This window comes from Carassius gibelio, chromosome A12 (assembly GCF_023724105.1).
Source record: "Carassius gibelio isolate Cgi1373 ecotype wild population from Czech Republic chromosome A12, carGib1.2-hapl.c, whole genome shotgun sequence".
In the NCBI taxonomy this organism is placed as follows: domain Eukaryota; kingdom Metazoa; phylum Chordata; class Actinopteri; order Cypriniformes; family Cyprinidae; genus Carassius; species Carassius gibelio.
In genome coordinates, this window is record NC_068382.1 from 16261946 (window position 1) to 16278635 (window position 16690).

General features: G+C 37.8%; 1 protein-coding gene across 10 annotated transcripts in view; it reads left to right on the forward strand.

Annotated features, from left to right (window-relative positions):
• The window catches only part of LOC128025303 (rho GTPase-activating protein 12), a 45447-nt gene that overhangs the window by 4706 nt on the left and 24051 nt on the right, over positions 1 to 16690 (forward strand). For all 10 annotated transcript variants that reach the window (XM_052611528.1, XM_052611520.1, XM_052611519.1 and 7 more), the window contains exon 2: positions 1664 to 2414. In XM_052611528.1, the coding sequence (XP_052467488.1) occupies positions 1728 to 2414 (687 nt within the window). In that variant the 5' untranslated portion in view covers positions 1664 to 1727. The remainder of the gene's footprint in view (positions 1 to 1663; positions 2415 to 16690) is intronic.

Sequence of the window (16690 nt, forward strand, 5' to 3'; positions counted from 1 at the left end):
AGTTTCATTCGGTCTTATAACCTCTGTCAGTCCCTCTCCTCCATGGCTATTTTGAGAGGTGCCTTATGTCACATCAAATCCACATCTAAAATTTGACAGCACCGCATGGCTTCCCACTCACTGAGAAGGTTGTATAATATTTGTTGCTATTTTGAAATGTTCAGTAAACCCCTCAGCTTCTTTGACTGACCGTTTAAGGACAGACTGTGGATTAACTTAGCTATAAGTAGAGAGGGTGTCATTGCTTAACTAAGAGTGTGTGCTGCCTTTTTTTTGGGGGGGGGGTGTCTTTAAAATGTTAGTTTCCCGTAACCAAACTTTGCAGTTGGCAAAGAGTCTGATAATTGTTTTTATGTTCAGTCAGTGTTTACGATGTTGTACTATTTTGGCTAAATAAATTAAAAAGTAAAACACTAAGGTTAAAATCAATCTTTTGAAATACACTACCATTCAAAGTTTGGGCTTGGTCTTGATTATTTTTGGGAGAAGTTTATTATGCTCATCTAGGCTGCATTTATTTGATCTACAATGCTAAATAACAGTTAAATTGTGAAATATTGTTTTCTGTTTTAATATATTATAAAATGTAATTCATTCCTGTGATGGCAAAGCTGTTTTTCAGCAGCTATTTATCCAGTCTTTTTCACATTATCCTACAGGAAATTATTCTAATATGATGTTTTAGAAACATTTCTTATTATTTTTATCAATGTTGAAAACAGTTGTGCTGCTTAATATTTGTGGGAACTGTGATTACATGTTTGTTAGTTTTTTTTGTTTGTTTTTTTTAGGATTCTTTGAGTGGAACAAAAGAACAGCGTTCATTTGAAATATATATTTTTTTCAGCAAAATACTTAATTGTCACACTTAGTCTGTTAAATCTAAATTAATTAATACAAAAATCACGCACACACACTCATGCACTGTGAACATTTGAACAATAATACTTTTAAATGGTATGTTTCAAAGACCTTTGCACCACATCTATCAGAAGTAGCCAGAAAATCCAGCCAATCAGATTACAGCTGGCCAGACCTTAAATTGGTTGCTGTTTTTGTGCATAATACGGATGCATCAGATGGTCAGAGTGGGATATTTTTTTCTGTACAGGAGGGCTGAAAGTACAAAGGGGAAATGAAATAAAAGGGAGAGTGAATCCAGTCACTCTTTATGTCTGGCTTAAGGCTGTCACAATCCATCATCTTTAAGCACCATATGTGAACATGACGGTGTATATTTAACCTAAGAATGCTTGAGGGGGATTGTGTACATGTGAGAGAGGGATATGGGGCCAAACAGATGCATGCTGACAGTAGAAAGAGATCTGCAGGCAATACTCTGGAAAACATCACTCAGGTCAGAGATCTTTGCGTGTTAGTGAGCGCTCTTGTGCTTCTTGAGACTTGTCATTGCCATTTGATCATAGGATTACTGATATTTTGGTTTGCATGGCATTTTCATGCATGATTGGATTACTATGTGGCGGCAGTCAATGCTAGAAAGTACAGTAGCACATTTATTTTTAAGTGTGCATATGCGTGATTGTTTTAATTTCCGTAGATCCAATCTGTCAAGGTTGGTATTGATTTAATAGCATCACAATTTTCAACACATCTATTTTCAAAGTATGTGCTAACAGTCTCGTTCTCTTTTTTTGTGCAGATGAGCAAGAGATGTGGATCCACTTACAGTCTGGCTTCTGAATAACGCTCGGACAGATTGAGCCATGACAGAACGGGATGGCCGCTGTGATTTTTCACTCACCCCGGGGCAGGTATATATCGAGGTGGAGTACGATTATGAGTACAAGGTGAAAGATAGACTCATCTCCATACGGCAGGGAGAATGCTACATGTTGGTTTGCAAAACCAATGAGGACTGGTGGCAAGTTCGTCGGGATGAGGGCACCAAGGCTTTTTATGTTCCTGCTCAGTACGTCCGAGAAGTCCGGCGCGCCCTTATGCCGCCACCCAAACCTCGCGCGAAGCCCCCCAATGTTCTTGAAATCGGCCAGTGCCGATCGTCGAATGAAAATCTCAACCAACGCGCTCCTACGGAAAGGTACAGCTTCAGCAGGCCATCTCCTTCGACGACGCCTTCCCCGTTACCAGGTCAACAGACCTCGCCTTCGTTGTTTCGGGACACCAATCAGAACCCGGGGATGAAGAGCGTTGTTGCCCAGCTCACTCTGCTTAACAACAACAACCATCATTGCTATCACCATGGCAACCCCACAGTTCCACAAGGGCGAGCGGAATCCCCTTCACGAGAGCAAGGCTGCCAGAGGAAGCTCCCAGGCGGCTTGTCGGTGGACACGGACGGAAGCGTGTCACCAGCAGATGGGTTGGAGAAAATGAGAAATGACTCTGAATCTGGAGATGAGCTCAGCAGCAGCTCTACCGAACACATACAGGTAAGAATGAGTGTCGTTCGCCCTCCTCCTCCTTCCTCTCCCACGCTGTCGTTCTCTCTCACTCTCCCGCCCAAACTTGCTCATGTTCTCCTTTTATCTCTTTCAGTGTTGTCTTCAGCTTTCATTCTCTGCATTTCCTGCACTTATCTTTGCCAGATATGCTCTCATCTCCTTTTCATCCTTTGACTGTCGTTATCTATTTCTGTAACACTGTTCTGACAATTACTATGAGACTAATCTAACATTGCCTCCTCAAACCTTTTCCTTTATCCCTCGGGGTTGCCTCTGACATTTGCAGTGGCACGTCGTCTTTTCTATCAAGTTAAATTGGATTCATCAGTGTCTTTCTCTCCTCTCCGTGCATCGTGACACTTGTTCAGAAAGAGATGTAGTTTGTCCTCTGCTGTGGATGTGGAAATTGTGGCCACCTCACGGTTTGATGTAGACAATAAGAGACTTCATTGAAATCACAAAATACACTTGTTGTGCTTTTGTAAAATAATTTTTCATTTTTCATTTTGGAGTGATTGAGCTTGCTTTTGAGTGAATCTTGTGGAATTGGGTGGTTAGTCTTTGTTTCTACCCTCCTCCCCCATTTCTCTGTCTATCTTTCTCTCTTAAAAGAGGGTGCTGCTGGGGAACAAAGGGGATTGTGGGAGAATAGAAAGTAGGTCATATCTGGCTAGATCATGTTGTTGGCCCGTTTTGTGTTTGTATATGTGTGAAAGAGATGGAAAGATGCACATTGGGAAGTTTGGGTCCAATGGGTTGTATATGCATCAGATCATCATTGTGAGCAATAAGGAGAATAAGCATGCTCGTCTGTGTGAGTTATAAACCTGTAGCTTCTCATGTATATTGAGCTGATGGGTTGGCACATGGGTTGAATCTTTAATTACTGGTCTTGGTCAATTACATCAAGATTTCTAGACACTTAATGGTTGCTTTTTAACTGAGAATAGTCATGATGCTGCTCAAAGTCAGGTTCCAGACAGTGTCTTAACCACGCACCAGTGTATGTGTGCGTAAAGGGACATACAGTACGCTGGGCTTTTGAGGGATTTGTCCATGTCAGGCTTTGTCCATTAGGGTCAGCTGTTAAATCATGTGATTACTTAATCAGCTCTTCAACAACTATCCCTCATAGACAAAGAACATTTGCCCTGATCTCATTCATTACATCTGCTATGTATGATGTTTGGTTTAAAAGAGGATTTCACCCAAAAATGTCAATTTTGTTTTTTGCCATTTCTGAGCCTCATGTGGTTCCAAATGCTTAAAGCACCCTTGTGAAGCCATAAAATAGCTTTTTAAGTTATTTTAAATTAATATTTGCTGAAAATTGCCCCCCCCCCCCCTCGCCTATTGTCCCCTCTGCCTCTTTTTCAGTTAATAATAAAAATTTAATGTTGGTAAAATTACAAAACAGAGTAACTGTTTATTTGATATTTTATGGATATTATATATCCAGGATGGATTTAGGACCCCAATTTCTCGCTTTTTATTATGTTTCAGGTGTAATCCTCACCCCCTGAAGAAGATTTGCGCACACACAGACACACACTTTGCCACTCTCACGCTCTAACCCCCCCCCAAACACACACACACACACACTTGCAATTTTATGGAATTTTGTATCTTAGAAGTTTCTCATTCTAAATTTTTTTTTTTATGAAATGTTCAAAAACCTGAAATAATAAGCCATCAGAAGACACAGATAAACGCTTGACCAGGGAATTAGTTGCATGTTACCTCTCTAATAAAAGATTATGAATGGCTTTTATAACAGAGCAGGGGCTATTCTAACAGGCAGCTGCACAAAGTTTAATTCAGCCCCCTCAGTTGGGTGTTTTCCTTTGTGTGAGCAGTTATTGTCTGCAGTCAAGATTATACTTCAGCTTTGTGTTTCCAGCTGTTTCTGTTTTTTTTAGTGCACACATTGTTATTTTTTTACCAGCATATCATATTAAATCATTGGCGGTTTGGTTAAAGCCATACGTGATAAGCCCATATAAGTCTAAGAAGTATGTGTGTTCGGATTCAGTTTAAATCCTGTAGCTCCTTTTCTGCATTGACAGTAAAGGAGGCCTGAGCATTCCTGTCATTCCTGTCCCAGCACACACACACACACACACACACACACACACACACAGACAGACAGACACTGGGTTCAGTTGGATAACCCAATAAAGGCCCACCGATCCTGATGGGCGGAAAACAGCACAGCTCACTCTAATCTAATATTTACTCAAGTATCAAAGATCTCTCGCTCTGTCTCCTGTCTCTTGTTGTTCCTGTCTCTTTTTTCCCCAGACTTTAGGCTGAAAGATGGCAGTGTACATCAAATCGATGTGTTTGGGGTTGGGGGGGTGGGGGTTCGGTTCCCTCACGCTGTCAGAGCATCTCTGTCTCTCACTCATTCTGTCTCTCTGCTATCGATGAGCACAGCTGACATGTTTTCGAGGCAGAATGTGTCCTGAGGGTAAGGTAGGTTTAGCTTCACAAACACAAATTTAGACTTCTGTTGTTTTCAAATTAAGATAATTAGAATTTCCTAACCTTAAACCTAAAAGAAGATGTTTAATAATTATTAAATGAATCAAGTTTCCATTGATGGTGTAATCAAATGTTCCAAAGGGAAGTTTAATGAGATTTATATCACTTTCTGCAACAATTTTGTACCCAGACTATAGCCATTATGTACAGACATGCACCCATAGAGAAGGTACAGTACACTGCCTTTCAAAACTTTAGGATTGGAATGATTTTTAATGTTTTTCATCTAGTCTGCATTTATTTGATCAAAAATACCTTAAAACAGTGATATTGTGAAATATTATTATAAGTATTGTCAGTACCCATTACATTAATCTCACAGTGGGAATGGGAAGTCAGGTGGAGCACATCAATTAATGTGTAGTACTCTGTTTTACTGCTTTTCAAAATGTATTTATTTATTTTTTAATAACATATTTTTTATGACTGCTGTCATGACAGGCCTTGAGTTTTCTTTTCTCTTATTAATATTCTACCTGTTTCAACACCATTGTGGTGTTTAAACCAATTCAGACCAGCTGCAATACATTCAGGAACGTTTAGCTGTGGGAAAGGCTGAAGGCAAATAGAAGAGAGAGACAAAACAACAATGTGCCACTGACTGAACTGAGGTTACCCGTCCCTCACGGGGGTTTCTGACCTTTTTTCATGATGTTGAACAGCAGTGCAAGAGTGCTATTGTGACGGGGAACGTTCTGCACCTCGGTTTGCTGAGCTGAGGTGCATTAGTGACAATAAAGAACCAGTAATGTAGAATGATCCAGAGTGATCTGCTTGATCTCAAAAACAATTAACCCACCCTCAAATCAAGTGTTTTACGAATGGCATGCAGTTAGCAAACTTACTCAAGGATTTGTATTTTTTATGGGCATTTCCTAACATTAATATTACTTGTGCTTAAAGTGGTCTAAATATACCAGTTGTTGACATCTCTGTGTGTGTTTAGAAAGAGGAGAGGAAGTACAAGGACACAGGCCCCTGCTGTCCTGGCCTGTGATTGGCTGATGGTCCTCTTCCTCTCTGTTTCTCCTCATAAGTTCATTACTGAAGAGGATATCACTGTGGAGATTGATGTCTTAGTGCTGTGTGTTTCATGCTGCCTCTGAAAGGTCAGAATATGTTTGATGTCTCTCTCCAGCATGGATGATTGACACCCGGTTAATTCCTTCAAAGCCGAAAGTTGTTGTTTGTTGATGCTCATGACAAACCAGTCAGGTGAAGAAGCAGTCCAGGTAATATTTCACCACAAATTAAAAGAAAGATGTAAGAAATAAGTTTTGACTTGGAGAAAATATAACTTGACATTTGTTTTTTCTTTACAACAATTGCATTTTTTTTTTTTTTACTAAGCAGTTTTTTATTGGATAAATGTGGTAAAAACAGTAATATTGTGAAATATTATAACAATTCAAAATAATTTTTATATATTTGAATGTTTAATGTAAATTATAGCAAATATTGTTATTTATTTCTTGGATATATATATATATTCATCATGGGAGTATGGGTGTGAAATGTGACCTATGAACATGTTTTTGTGTGATTTGTCCAGTCGCAATGTCGGGATGTGTGTATGTATGTTAGTGTTAACAAAGCTGTTAGTTTTAGCCGTCAAGCTAAAAACAAAGAGAAGATCCTGAAGGTGAAGAACTTCACTGCTTTCAGTACTTGACATTTCTGTGTGTACTTTAAGTGGAGTCCTCTGTACACACTCCATTTTTGCCAGCTTTTGTGACTGTGACTCGGTTTGAGGCTAAAGGACACAGGAAGTCACTACTGAAGAAGCTTTGTTCGTTGAACTTCCTCTGTCCAGTGTCTGTTTGCACTTTCAGTATTACTTTGTGTTATTTGGGTGCCAGTTTGTGTCTGCGGTGTGTTTGTGTAAGAGCTTTTGTGTAAGACCATTACATCTTAAGACCTTTGACCTTATGATGTACTTCCTTTAGCATGCAAATAACACTGCTGATGTTATCCGTTGGCCTTCTTGCACCAAACACTACTTGATCACAAAGATTTGTTGTGGGAGCTGTAGATTATGCTGTTGCTAATCTCACTATTACATAAAGAGATGCTTTTGAAATAACCCAGTATTAAGATGGGGTCCACTGTCAGTTCTTAAAGGGATAGTTCACCCTAAAATGTAAATCTTGTCATCTTTTACTCACTCTCATGTAGTTCTTAGAAAGCTTGACATGTCTACTTTTAAACGAAACAAGTGCTGCCGAAAACAGACATTCTGTGATAAAGTAATCCATATGAAAACAATGCGATGTCCGTTTTGCACGTCTCTCTACATTATCTTCTAATGCGACCACGCCCCCGCGCTGAACACGCTATTCAGAGTCTAATGTTTCACTGAAGCGCGGCTTGAATATGCCCACACAACAGAAGACAACGCAGTGAGACTGTTCTTCAAGTTTTTTTATTTTACTGTTTGCTTCGCGATGAGAGGAATAAGACATAATTCACCCCAAAAAGATGTGATGTGGTTGAGGATTTGAGATTTGGATTTCCTCAGAAAAAAAGAATGAAGCACTTTATTCAGCAGAGATCATAAACATGAGTAAGTCTCTTTTATTTATTTATATACTTGTACTAGTTTTCACATAACATGTAAACATTTTACCAGTTAGACTTTTTCTAAAGACTTATTCCAAACTATAATTCCTGACTAAATGTATAATCAAGTGAAATATTACGAAGTTTCAATAACAATATACAATACTATATAATTCAAAAGCTTGATGTAAATAATATAAATGTAACAAATAAATGTAACTGTAACCAATGTAACAAACAATGCTGTTGTTTCAATTCATCCCTCCTAAAAAACTGTAAAAAAATTCTCCGCTATTTTCAACATTAATGATAATAATAATATAACAATACTTTTTTTGTAGAAACTGGAGTAATGATGCAAAAAATTCAGTATGAAAGTCAGCTTTGTTAAATTATGTTGTGGGATAATTAAATATATTCTAAATAAACTACAAACATAAACTTATATACATTTATTTTGTCCTCACATTCTTTCTTGTAACACCTCCCTCTCAGTGACACACACGTGACTGAAAGGCTCATTATGCAGCTAATTATGCAGGCCTTTGTCTTCTGAGGTGTAAATCACAACGATATTCATGATAGTTGATGCCTACACACATATGACTTTTAACAACAAAAAGTGTCTTCGAAATTTTAAATCAATATATTGTTTTATGTGAGTGAGGAAACAAGATGATTTTCACATAATTTAGAAAGAAAAATTCTAGGTTTCAAGCTCCAGTTCTCAAAAATCCCGGGAACCATTGTTTTTTATGTGTGTTTTTTTTTTTTTTTTGCCTTATTCAAGTGTTTTAACATTTTTTGTTTTTCACTAACCACGCATAACATTTTTTTTCTCAAACACAATCATGTACATACATGCATTTCACATATTATTATATCCCAGTTTGTGCTGATTATAGTGAGATTAGACTTTAGCCATTTAGATGTGTACAAGAAACTGAAAAAGCACAAATGTCAGGACATGACAAAACTTCTCCAGGCCCCAGAAATACCCTTAGACTCCAGAGGGTTAATGACTTTCGTTTTTTATGTGGAACAATGAAAGTCATTTGTCTGTACAGTGAAAGTCTGTGGGTTCAAATCAGATTTCACTGAATGGCCTTAAAGTACAAGTAAGGTTTGATGTGTTCCACAGAAGGTTTGTTAATCGCTGGTAGATAGTGAGATGCTTGTCTATGACCGTTTGTGATGTCTAACAGGATTCTCCCCTTGTACTCCTCACAAAATCTGCTTGGTTGATCCTGTGTTTTAACACACTGTGTAGTCAAACAGTTTGAAGACAGTCAAAGACCACTCTCACCATCTTCCCCATCACCCTCTGGCTCGCTGGCCACTGAGTGCTCTCAGTTCCTGCTCTCAGATATCACTCTAACTTCTCTTTTAGTGCTGCTGGGGAAACTGCCAGTCTTAACAGTTCAGAGCCTGAACTTTAAACCATCCCTTAAAAAATGCCAATTGTGACGGTTTCTGATTCAACCAACCTAGAATGATTTGGAGTGTTATTTTAGTTTGCATTTTCCTTCTTGCACCAAACACAAACCACCCTCCATTTAAAAGTCTCTTATGGTACCTCCGTAAAGAAGAGGGGGTTGCGGGTGGATGGGAAAGAACTGTATTAAGGGGAATGTGGCACATGCGCATACTCTCTTTATGCCACAGTGGGTTTGGTGCCAGCCAATAATGTTAAATGTCTCTTAAAAGGGCAGTTTTTCTAGCTGCAGCCTTATTTAAATACTTTTACACATCTTCTACTCTTTTATGTCCTTCTTTGAAAGGTTAATAATATCTCTTTCTCTGTCCGTGCACTGTGTGATGGATTGCTGTCTGCTTGTGCCACTGGAAAGAAAGACTTGGGTGGATGTTTGTGCCAGTAAGCACTGGGTGCCCCAAAATGCCCTTTTATACTGGCACAAAGAGAGTCTAAAGAACCAAAGCAAACATTCAAAGAGCTGCTTGTGTTCTGCTGTGTCTCTCTTACAAGATTTAAAAACATTTATCTGTGTTTAATGCAGCAATATTAAAACTGTAGTCTGTAATTAAGTTGTTTTTTAAGTTGTTGTCAGTAATGGATTAAAAGCCAGAATTTAAATCTGATACCATTTTGTCTAAATACATGTAAAATAAAACACTAAAAACTCTAATGAATCCTTTTAAATGCCTCAAGTGAAGCACACAAGTTTATATTGTGCAGTATGAAAAAATTAAATATATATATATATATATATATATATATATATATATATATATATATATATATATATATATATATATATATATATATATATATTTTTTTTTTTTTTTTTTTTTTTTAACTTGAATAACATGGACACATGCAGAGAGTGCGAAAGCCCAATCATTGGCTCTGGAACGACAGCAGTGTAACCTGAATTAAATGTTTGCTTGTAGCATCACATGCTGGAGCTGTTGGCTGAATCGAAGGCCACTGCAGGGAAGTGCTGTCATCATGGACTATAGACCGAGAATGAGACTCCAGTGGTCTTCAAAAGGCTGAATGAATGACAAAAGCCAGATTATCAGACTTCTGAGGGGCGCAAAGAGTCTCCATGTCTCTTTACCATTCGGTTTCAGCTAAAATACTCTCATCCAGTCAGTCAGCCAAAGGGCAAGAAAAAGAGAATGTCACAGAATGACAGATGTAAAAAATACTTTTTTGATAGTTGTTTGAGGCTAACTGTGTGGGTGGGCAAAAGAGAGCAAGAGGATATTTGAGAACACATCTTGGAAGAGACATGCACAGGGAATGCAAATGTTATTATTTGTAGTTGTAGAAAAATATTGGAGATTGCAGTAATTTAATTTTGTGATATTTGATTGCTGCAGTTTGATTTTGTTTATGTCTAACTCCTTTGAGATGACTTTCTCAGCTCACCTTACTGTACGTTTCCCTGTTTTTTCTTTTATTTTTTAGATGTTTTAGATGTATTGGAATATGTTGTCGACCAATATGGGTTTTTCAGTGGCTGTTGTCGTGGTATGCTTGTAAAATGTTTAGGATCTGTACGATTCGTTTTTTTATTAGAAATCAATACTTTAATTAATCTAGGATGCATTTAGTTTTTCAAAAGTGACAGTTAAGACTTTTACATTGTACACTGACTTTTATAGGCCAATATAGTTATAGTCAGTTAAATGTCCAAATATCTTCTTATCCATCAGCCGGTATTGGTCATGTTTTTCTGCTTATTTTGCTAAGAGCCGTCTTCTAAGAAAGGAAGAGACCGTGTTACTGACTGTAATGACCAACAACAATTTCCTGTTTACATAATCAGGTTTTTGTAAAGTTCTTAAGATCCATGCAGTCCATGAAAGATTACGGCTACTGGTCCTGTAGTGATTCAAAACCTTGAGTCAGAAACTAATGTTTCAAGATAAATAAGAACATGTCTTGATTTGTTGCGGTGGGATGGCATAATAAAAGGTCATTCTCCTCTCTACAAAAAAGGGAAATCAGATTTTAAATCCATAATCCAGATGGCATTGTTGTTGTCATCTCCCTTGTTTATGTAACTCATGGTTCTGGAGGAATTATTTCTGTTCTTATACTGTAGTTGATGGTAGGTTGCAGAAAGCATAAGAATGATGACAAACTGACTTGCCTTGACCTTTTAGGACTGGAATTTATGAACTTGAATGTGAGTGTGAAGTGAAACTATCTGGACATCACATGCGAGCAGAGAGTAAAGTACCATTTCAAGGGTTCATGGAAGTGCTTGGTGAGATTAGTGTTGCCATTCAACTCTCTGTCTGGCTTCTGAAATGTATGACCAAGACCAGTATATCGGGGGAATATAAGCTACACAACAGCTAATGCTGCAGTTTTACGTGGTGGCCAAAGTCTACCTATTGCTCTTTCCTCTTGTTTTTTTTTCTGAAAACTGAATTTTCAGGTCTAGAGAGATGCTGGATGCTCTGCAAGAAATCTCCATTATCTGGATTTTTTAACCAAACAGACACATTGCCACATCTAACTGTCTCATCTCTCTCTCTCGTTTCTTTTTCTGGACAAAAATCATCCATTTAGATAGGAAGAGACCAACATGCAAAGCAGCCAGCCACAGTTAGTTAGAAAAAAAAGTAGAGAATATATTGTAGATATAAAAGAAAAAAGCAGATTTTATGGTGTTGCTTGTGATTATCTGGTTCACTTGCTATTTAATGCCCTTAAACAATACTCAAGGGAATGTTTGAGGCTGAGGCTATGGTGCATTTGCAAAGGAAGTTTCATTTTTACCTTCATGCTAGAATACTCATTCAGTTTTAAGTGCCATAATTTCTCCAAAATGTTTTTATGATGGAGTCTGTGTTGTATCTGCTAAATGAATAAATGTTATCTTATATATGTTGTTTAGGCCTTTTAAATTCACTGTGTTTTCTTGAGCAGCCGTCTGTCACCTGTACCCCAGACAACACTTCTGACTTCATTTCCTGTCTTTGTCTGCCTTTTTGTTCCTCACAGTGGTATTATTTCCTCTGTTTCTGTGCTAGTGACTGTTTCTGCATTTTGCAGCTTGTCTTTGGTTATAATGATGCTTTTGAAGTTGAAATACTACGAGCACTAAAACTGATATAAAAATCATTTAAAGCTGTATATAAAAATGGGGAAACTTATAAAATAATAAAAGCACAAAGTACTGAACATTAAAATAAAATAAAATAAAAATATATATAAAAAGCTATTGAAATATTAACAAATACTAAACTAACAGTGATGTGTCTGAAGTGTTCTTGTGAAGGTAGCACTGAAAGCTCGTTGAATTGACATTTTAAAATTGTTGAAATCCAACCTACAATACTCCTTAAAGCTAAACTGTACATGTACGTTGTGTCTGATTGGAGGTTTCTGTGACTGGTTTAAAGCTGGATTAGCTCTGCACAGCAGAACATCAATATGTTTACGCACTGATGCAGAGGGATGATGCTTTGTGGGTCACCTTGATGGAAAGGGAAAGTGCATAAGACATGGACCCAGAGAAGAAGAGATGTCTTAAAATGTTGAGCGCTGAGTTGGTGGACCTAATGGGCTCTTATCATTATGACACTCTTGGTAATACTCACACCTCTGGAGAAGAGATAACCCACACACATTCTTTTGTACAGTAGTCTTTTGCAGATTGCCGGTCACGCTTTAACCTTGCCTCTTTCTTATCTTGTTGTTTAAAACGAGAGCGGTTTGATAAAAACATAAGCGTTCAGAACGTCAGAGAGTTTAATTAACCTGATTCACCCTCTCATTCATTTTTGTATTCTCCATACCAGTGACCCTTCCTGCATGAGAGCATATAAGAGTTTTAAATACTCGTTAAAGGGATATTTCACTCAAAAATGAAAAGTCTGCAGTCGTTTACTTATTCTCAAGTCGTTCAAAACCCTTTTGTTCTATATATATATAAAACATTTAAGCTTCAAGTTTTTATTTTGGCTGAAAAATACAGTGAGAGCTTCATATTTGTTTACAGCAACCAGTTTAGAAGTATTTTTCATTACAAATTTTAAGATTTAAGACTTATGTTGTGTTTTCAAATGCGCATTATAAGCCACCCAAGTTCATAGTTCATGTGGAGCAGCATTTGCTGTGTGTGACCCAAGCCAATATCTTCTTGATATTAAAAATAATAATTTGACATGTTATTGAAGTTGTAAAGACAAACATTGATTCAACAGAATTGCCTTAAGGGGTCTTTGGTTGTACTCCGTTCAGACAGTTGTAAACACCACAGTCTCTCTCAGCCACACAACTGTATGAATTATTCAGTGTGTGGGGTTGTGAGTGGGTGTGATGTATTGTGCACAAGGCAAGACGTGACCGTGTGCAAATTATCAGCAGAATTCTTACGGAACAGCGCTTGAACAGGGACACGGGGGGCTCGCAACATTGTTCCTTTGTTCAAAGCCCTGCATTGAGCAACTGCCCGGCCAATGAAATGTCAAAACTGCTGACTCAAAGCTGGTACACTGTACCTCAAGCTTTGACTGTTTCCTTCATCTGCCATTAGCTGAAGAAACAGATAGCCCTGCCCCAAACTCATGCTACTGGTTGAGCCACTATTGCAATGTCAGATTTATTAAGATGCTTAAAAAAGCAATGTTTTGAAAGCAGTTATCACTTTTCAAAGGAAATCAACCTACAAATATAAAGGTGTATCTCAATAAATTAGAATCTCGTGGAAAAGTTCATATTTTTCAGTAATTCGACTCAAATTGTAAACTCGTGTATTAAATAAATTCAAAGCACACAGACTGAAGTAGTTTAAGTCTTTGGTTATTTCAATTGTGATGATTTTGGCTCACATTAAACAATTTATTTAATAAATTTAAGGATTTATTTAATACACGAGTTTCACAGTTTGAGTTGAATTACTGAAATAAATGAACTTTTCCATGACATTCTAATTTATTGAGATGCACCTGTATACTTGTAGAAGTATCAAAAATAGAACAAAGAAAGTATTTAATCATAAAAAAATATTTTACCTTTGCACTGTCAGCGATGTATAGAGCACAAGGAAGATTAGCAGAACATTAGCAGAGTTAAATTTGATAAGAAATATAGAATTGGTGAAAAGTTCAAGCGATATGCCACCTGATACAGTTGGTCGCAGCAGTCATGTTAAAACGTCCAATAGCACCCATCCAAGAGCTCAGTAACTTGGTGACCTCCAGTGATTTAATCACTGTCAGTGTGAACAGAGGTTCAAACTCAGACCCTGTCAGACTCATGAACAGGAACTATGGCGATTGAAATCCCACCGTTCCTCTTTGGAGCGTGTGAACGGCATCTCCATTGATCTCTAGTGCCATGACCTCTGACCTCTGTTGGCAGACCTTAAGCATACAGGGCCACCGTGTCTTGCTTTCTCTTAGCGTTTGCTTTACTCTCTCTCTCCCTCTCTCTTTTCCACTCCAAAGTGGCTAAGTCCGGTGTCCTAATGAGTGAGCCTATTTAAAGAGAACGCCACTGCTTCTATATTTAACTCACTAAGATGCTCTCTTTAAGCACCTTGTCTCTGCCTCTTTGTGACTTTGGGTTGGAAAGCCGTGTCTGTCTCTTATTCCTTATTTCTCTCTTCCGCCCTCTCTGTAAGGCACCATTTTCCTCTTGCTGCAAGAAGGACTTAACATTCTCAGTGGGGGCCTGTTTTGGCCCCAGACCCACAGGAGACATGTTTTCTTACCTTCGATCTCCACACTACCTGGTGAGTGCCTGAGCAACGAATGCGGAAAAAGAGAACGCTGAGATATACGGGAAGATGCTTAACGTTGGTGGGGTTCTATATATATATATATATATATATATATATATACTGGTGAAAAGTTTTTGGTCAGTAAGTTTTTTTTTTTTTTTTTTCAGAAAATGAATGCAAAAAGATATATAGTGTTACAAAAAAGTATTGTAAAAAAAAAAAAAAAGTATGTGCTGTTATGTTAAACCTTCTATTGATAAAATAATCATAAAAATGTATCATGGTTTACGCAAAAATGTTAAGCAGCACAGCTGTTTTCAAATAGTAGTAGTAATAATAAAAAGAAGAAATTCTTAATTTTAAATTGTATTAATATACACAATATTACAGAAAATTACATTATTACTGTTTTCCTGCATTTTTGATCAAATAAATGCAGCTTTGGTGTTTGTGTATAAGGTATGATTATTATAGTTAATATTTGCTGAAGTGTTCTGTAGGACAACAGGAAATAGCTGTCATGCTTTCTATCTCTTTTATGACTGGAAGACCCTGTACTTTTGTGGTGAAATCCCACACACAACTTAAGCTATGAGAAATGGACAGTGTGTAGGAGGGAAGGACGATCTCAGCTGTTTTTTGAACAGCGAGCAACACTGAGGCTACAGGTCCTTGTGGCCGTTGATGTCATTTTGCTGATTAACCCATGTCATTGGCACAAGTGTCCTCACACTTAAGCTTTGTTCCATCAGTACGGTGGCTTTGTGGTCATCGTGAGAAAGACGCATTGTTCTGTGTTTATTTCTGCAGCGAAAGGTCTTGTCGAGGGCAGGCATGGGTGTTCACCACTACTGAACATATGGCCTCAGATTGCCCTTATGAGCGTTGGGAATGTCTTTCTCTTATTGTTTTGCATAATTGGAATTCCCTTCCCACAACCCCTCTGTTCTGTCATAAAGAAGATCCTAATATTTTCAGACCCTTTCAGAAGTCCTTCTGAAATCGTTGCTCTTTGCTCGTCCATTCCCCTGTGTTGCGAAAATGACACTTTTGAAAATCCTTTCTGGCTGTCTTGTCTCTCCAGAATCGCCTCTCTCTGTCTATTCATCTCTCTGTTCCTCTTTGTTGAGTCATTGTGAGTTGTTCTGAGGGCAGTCCTCCCTGAATAGCTATTGTGCTCTCGGTACCAAGCGCCATCATCTCCTTTAGTCTGTATGCCAGACGTTGGATGAGCGTCTAAGACGTTTCATCATCCCTGCTGTGCTTGTGTGTTCAGGGGTGACGAACTAACATTGAGGAAAACACTTCAGCCGTAGTGATGTAGCACAGCAAGTGTACCACAATGCCTTGGCACCTTTGTTAACAAGCCGTGTGCTAAATATGAGTCTAGGACGTACAACTGGGATTTATTTTATTGGATTTAGCTAAGACTAACTACAAGTGATTGCATCTGATGTGTGTGTTGTCAGACCATTTGGCTGACGCTGATGTTTGACTGCCACTAATTTGATTCACCTTTATAAGATTATCTGCTTCGGTATCGGTTCAGATAAATCTGCTCTGTCTGAATTATCAGTCTGTGATTAAATGTGGGTAATACAGAAGAGGAAAATATCTTTCTAGAAGGCATTTCTTTTATTATGACAGATAAGATGAAAAAGACAATTTGTAGAATTGCTTAATACTTCCTGTTTCGCATGATGATCTGAAATATTAGAATATTACTGTCTAAGCAAAAGGTTTATTTATAAATATCACCTTTTGTGTTCTTCACTGAAGATATGTGTAAGAACTGGTGATAGACTGTTGAATTATTGCATATAATTCAAGTAACGCAATATAAATTATCATTTGCATTATAATTTAGTTCCAGAACTAAAGTACTGAGGCGATTTTGCGCGAACTATTTCCCGTGTGTACTAGGATGTGACGCAAGTAGTTTGACAACAATGT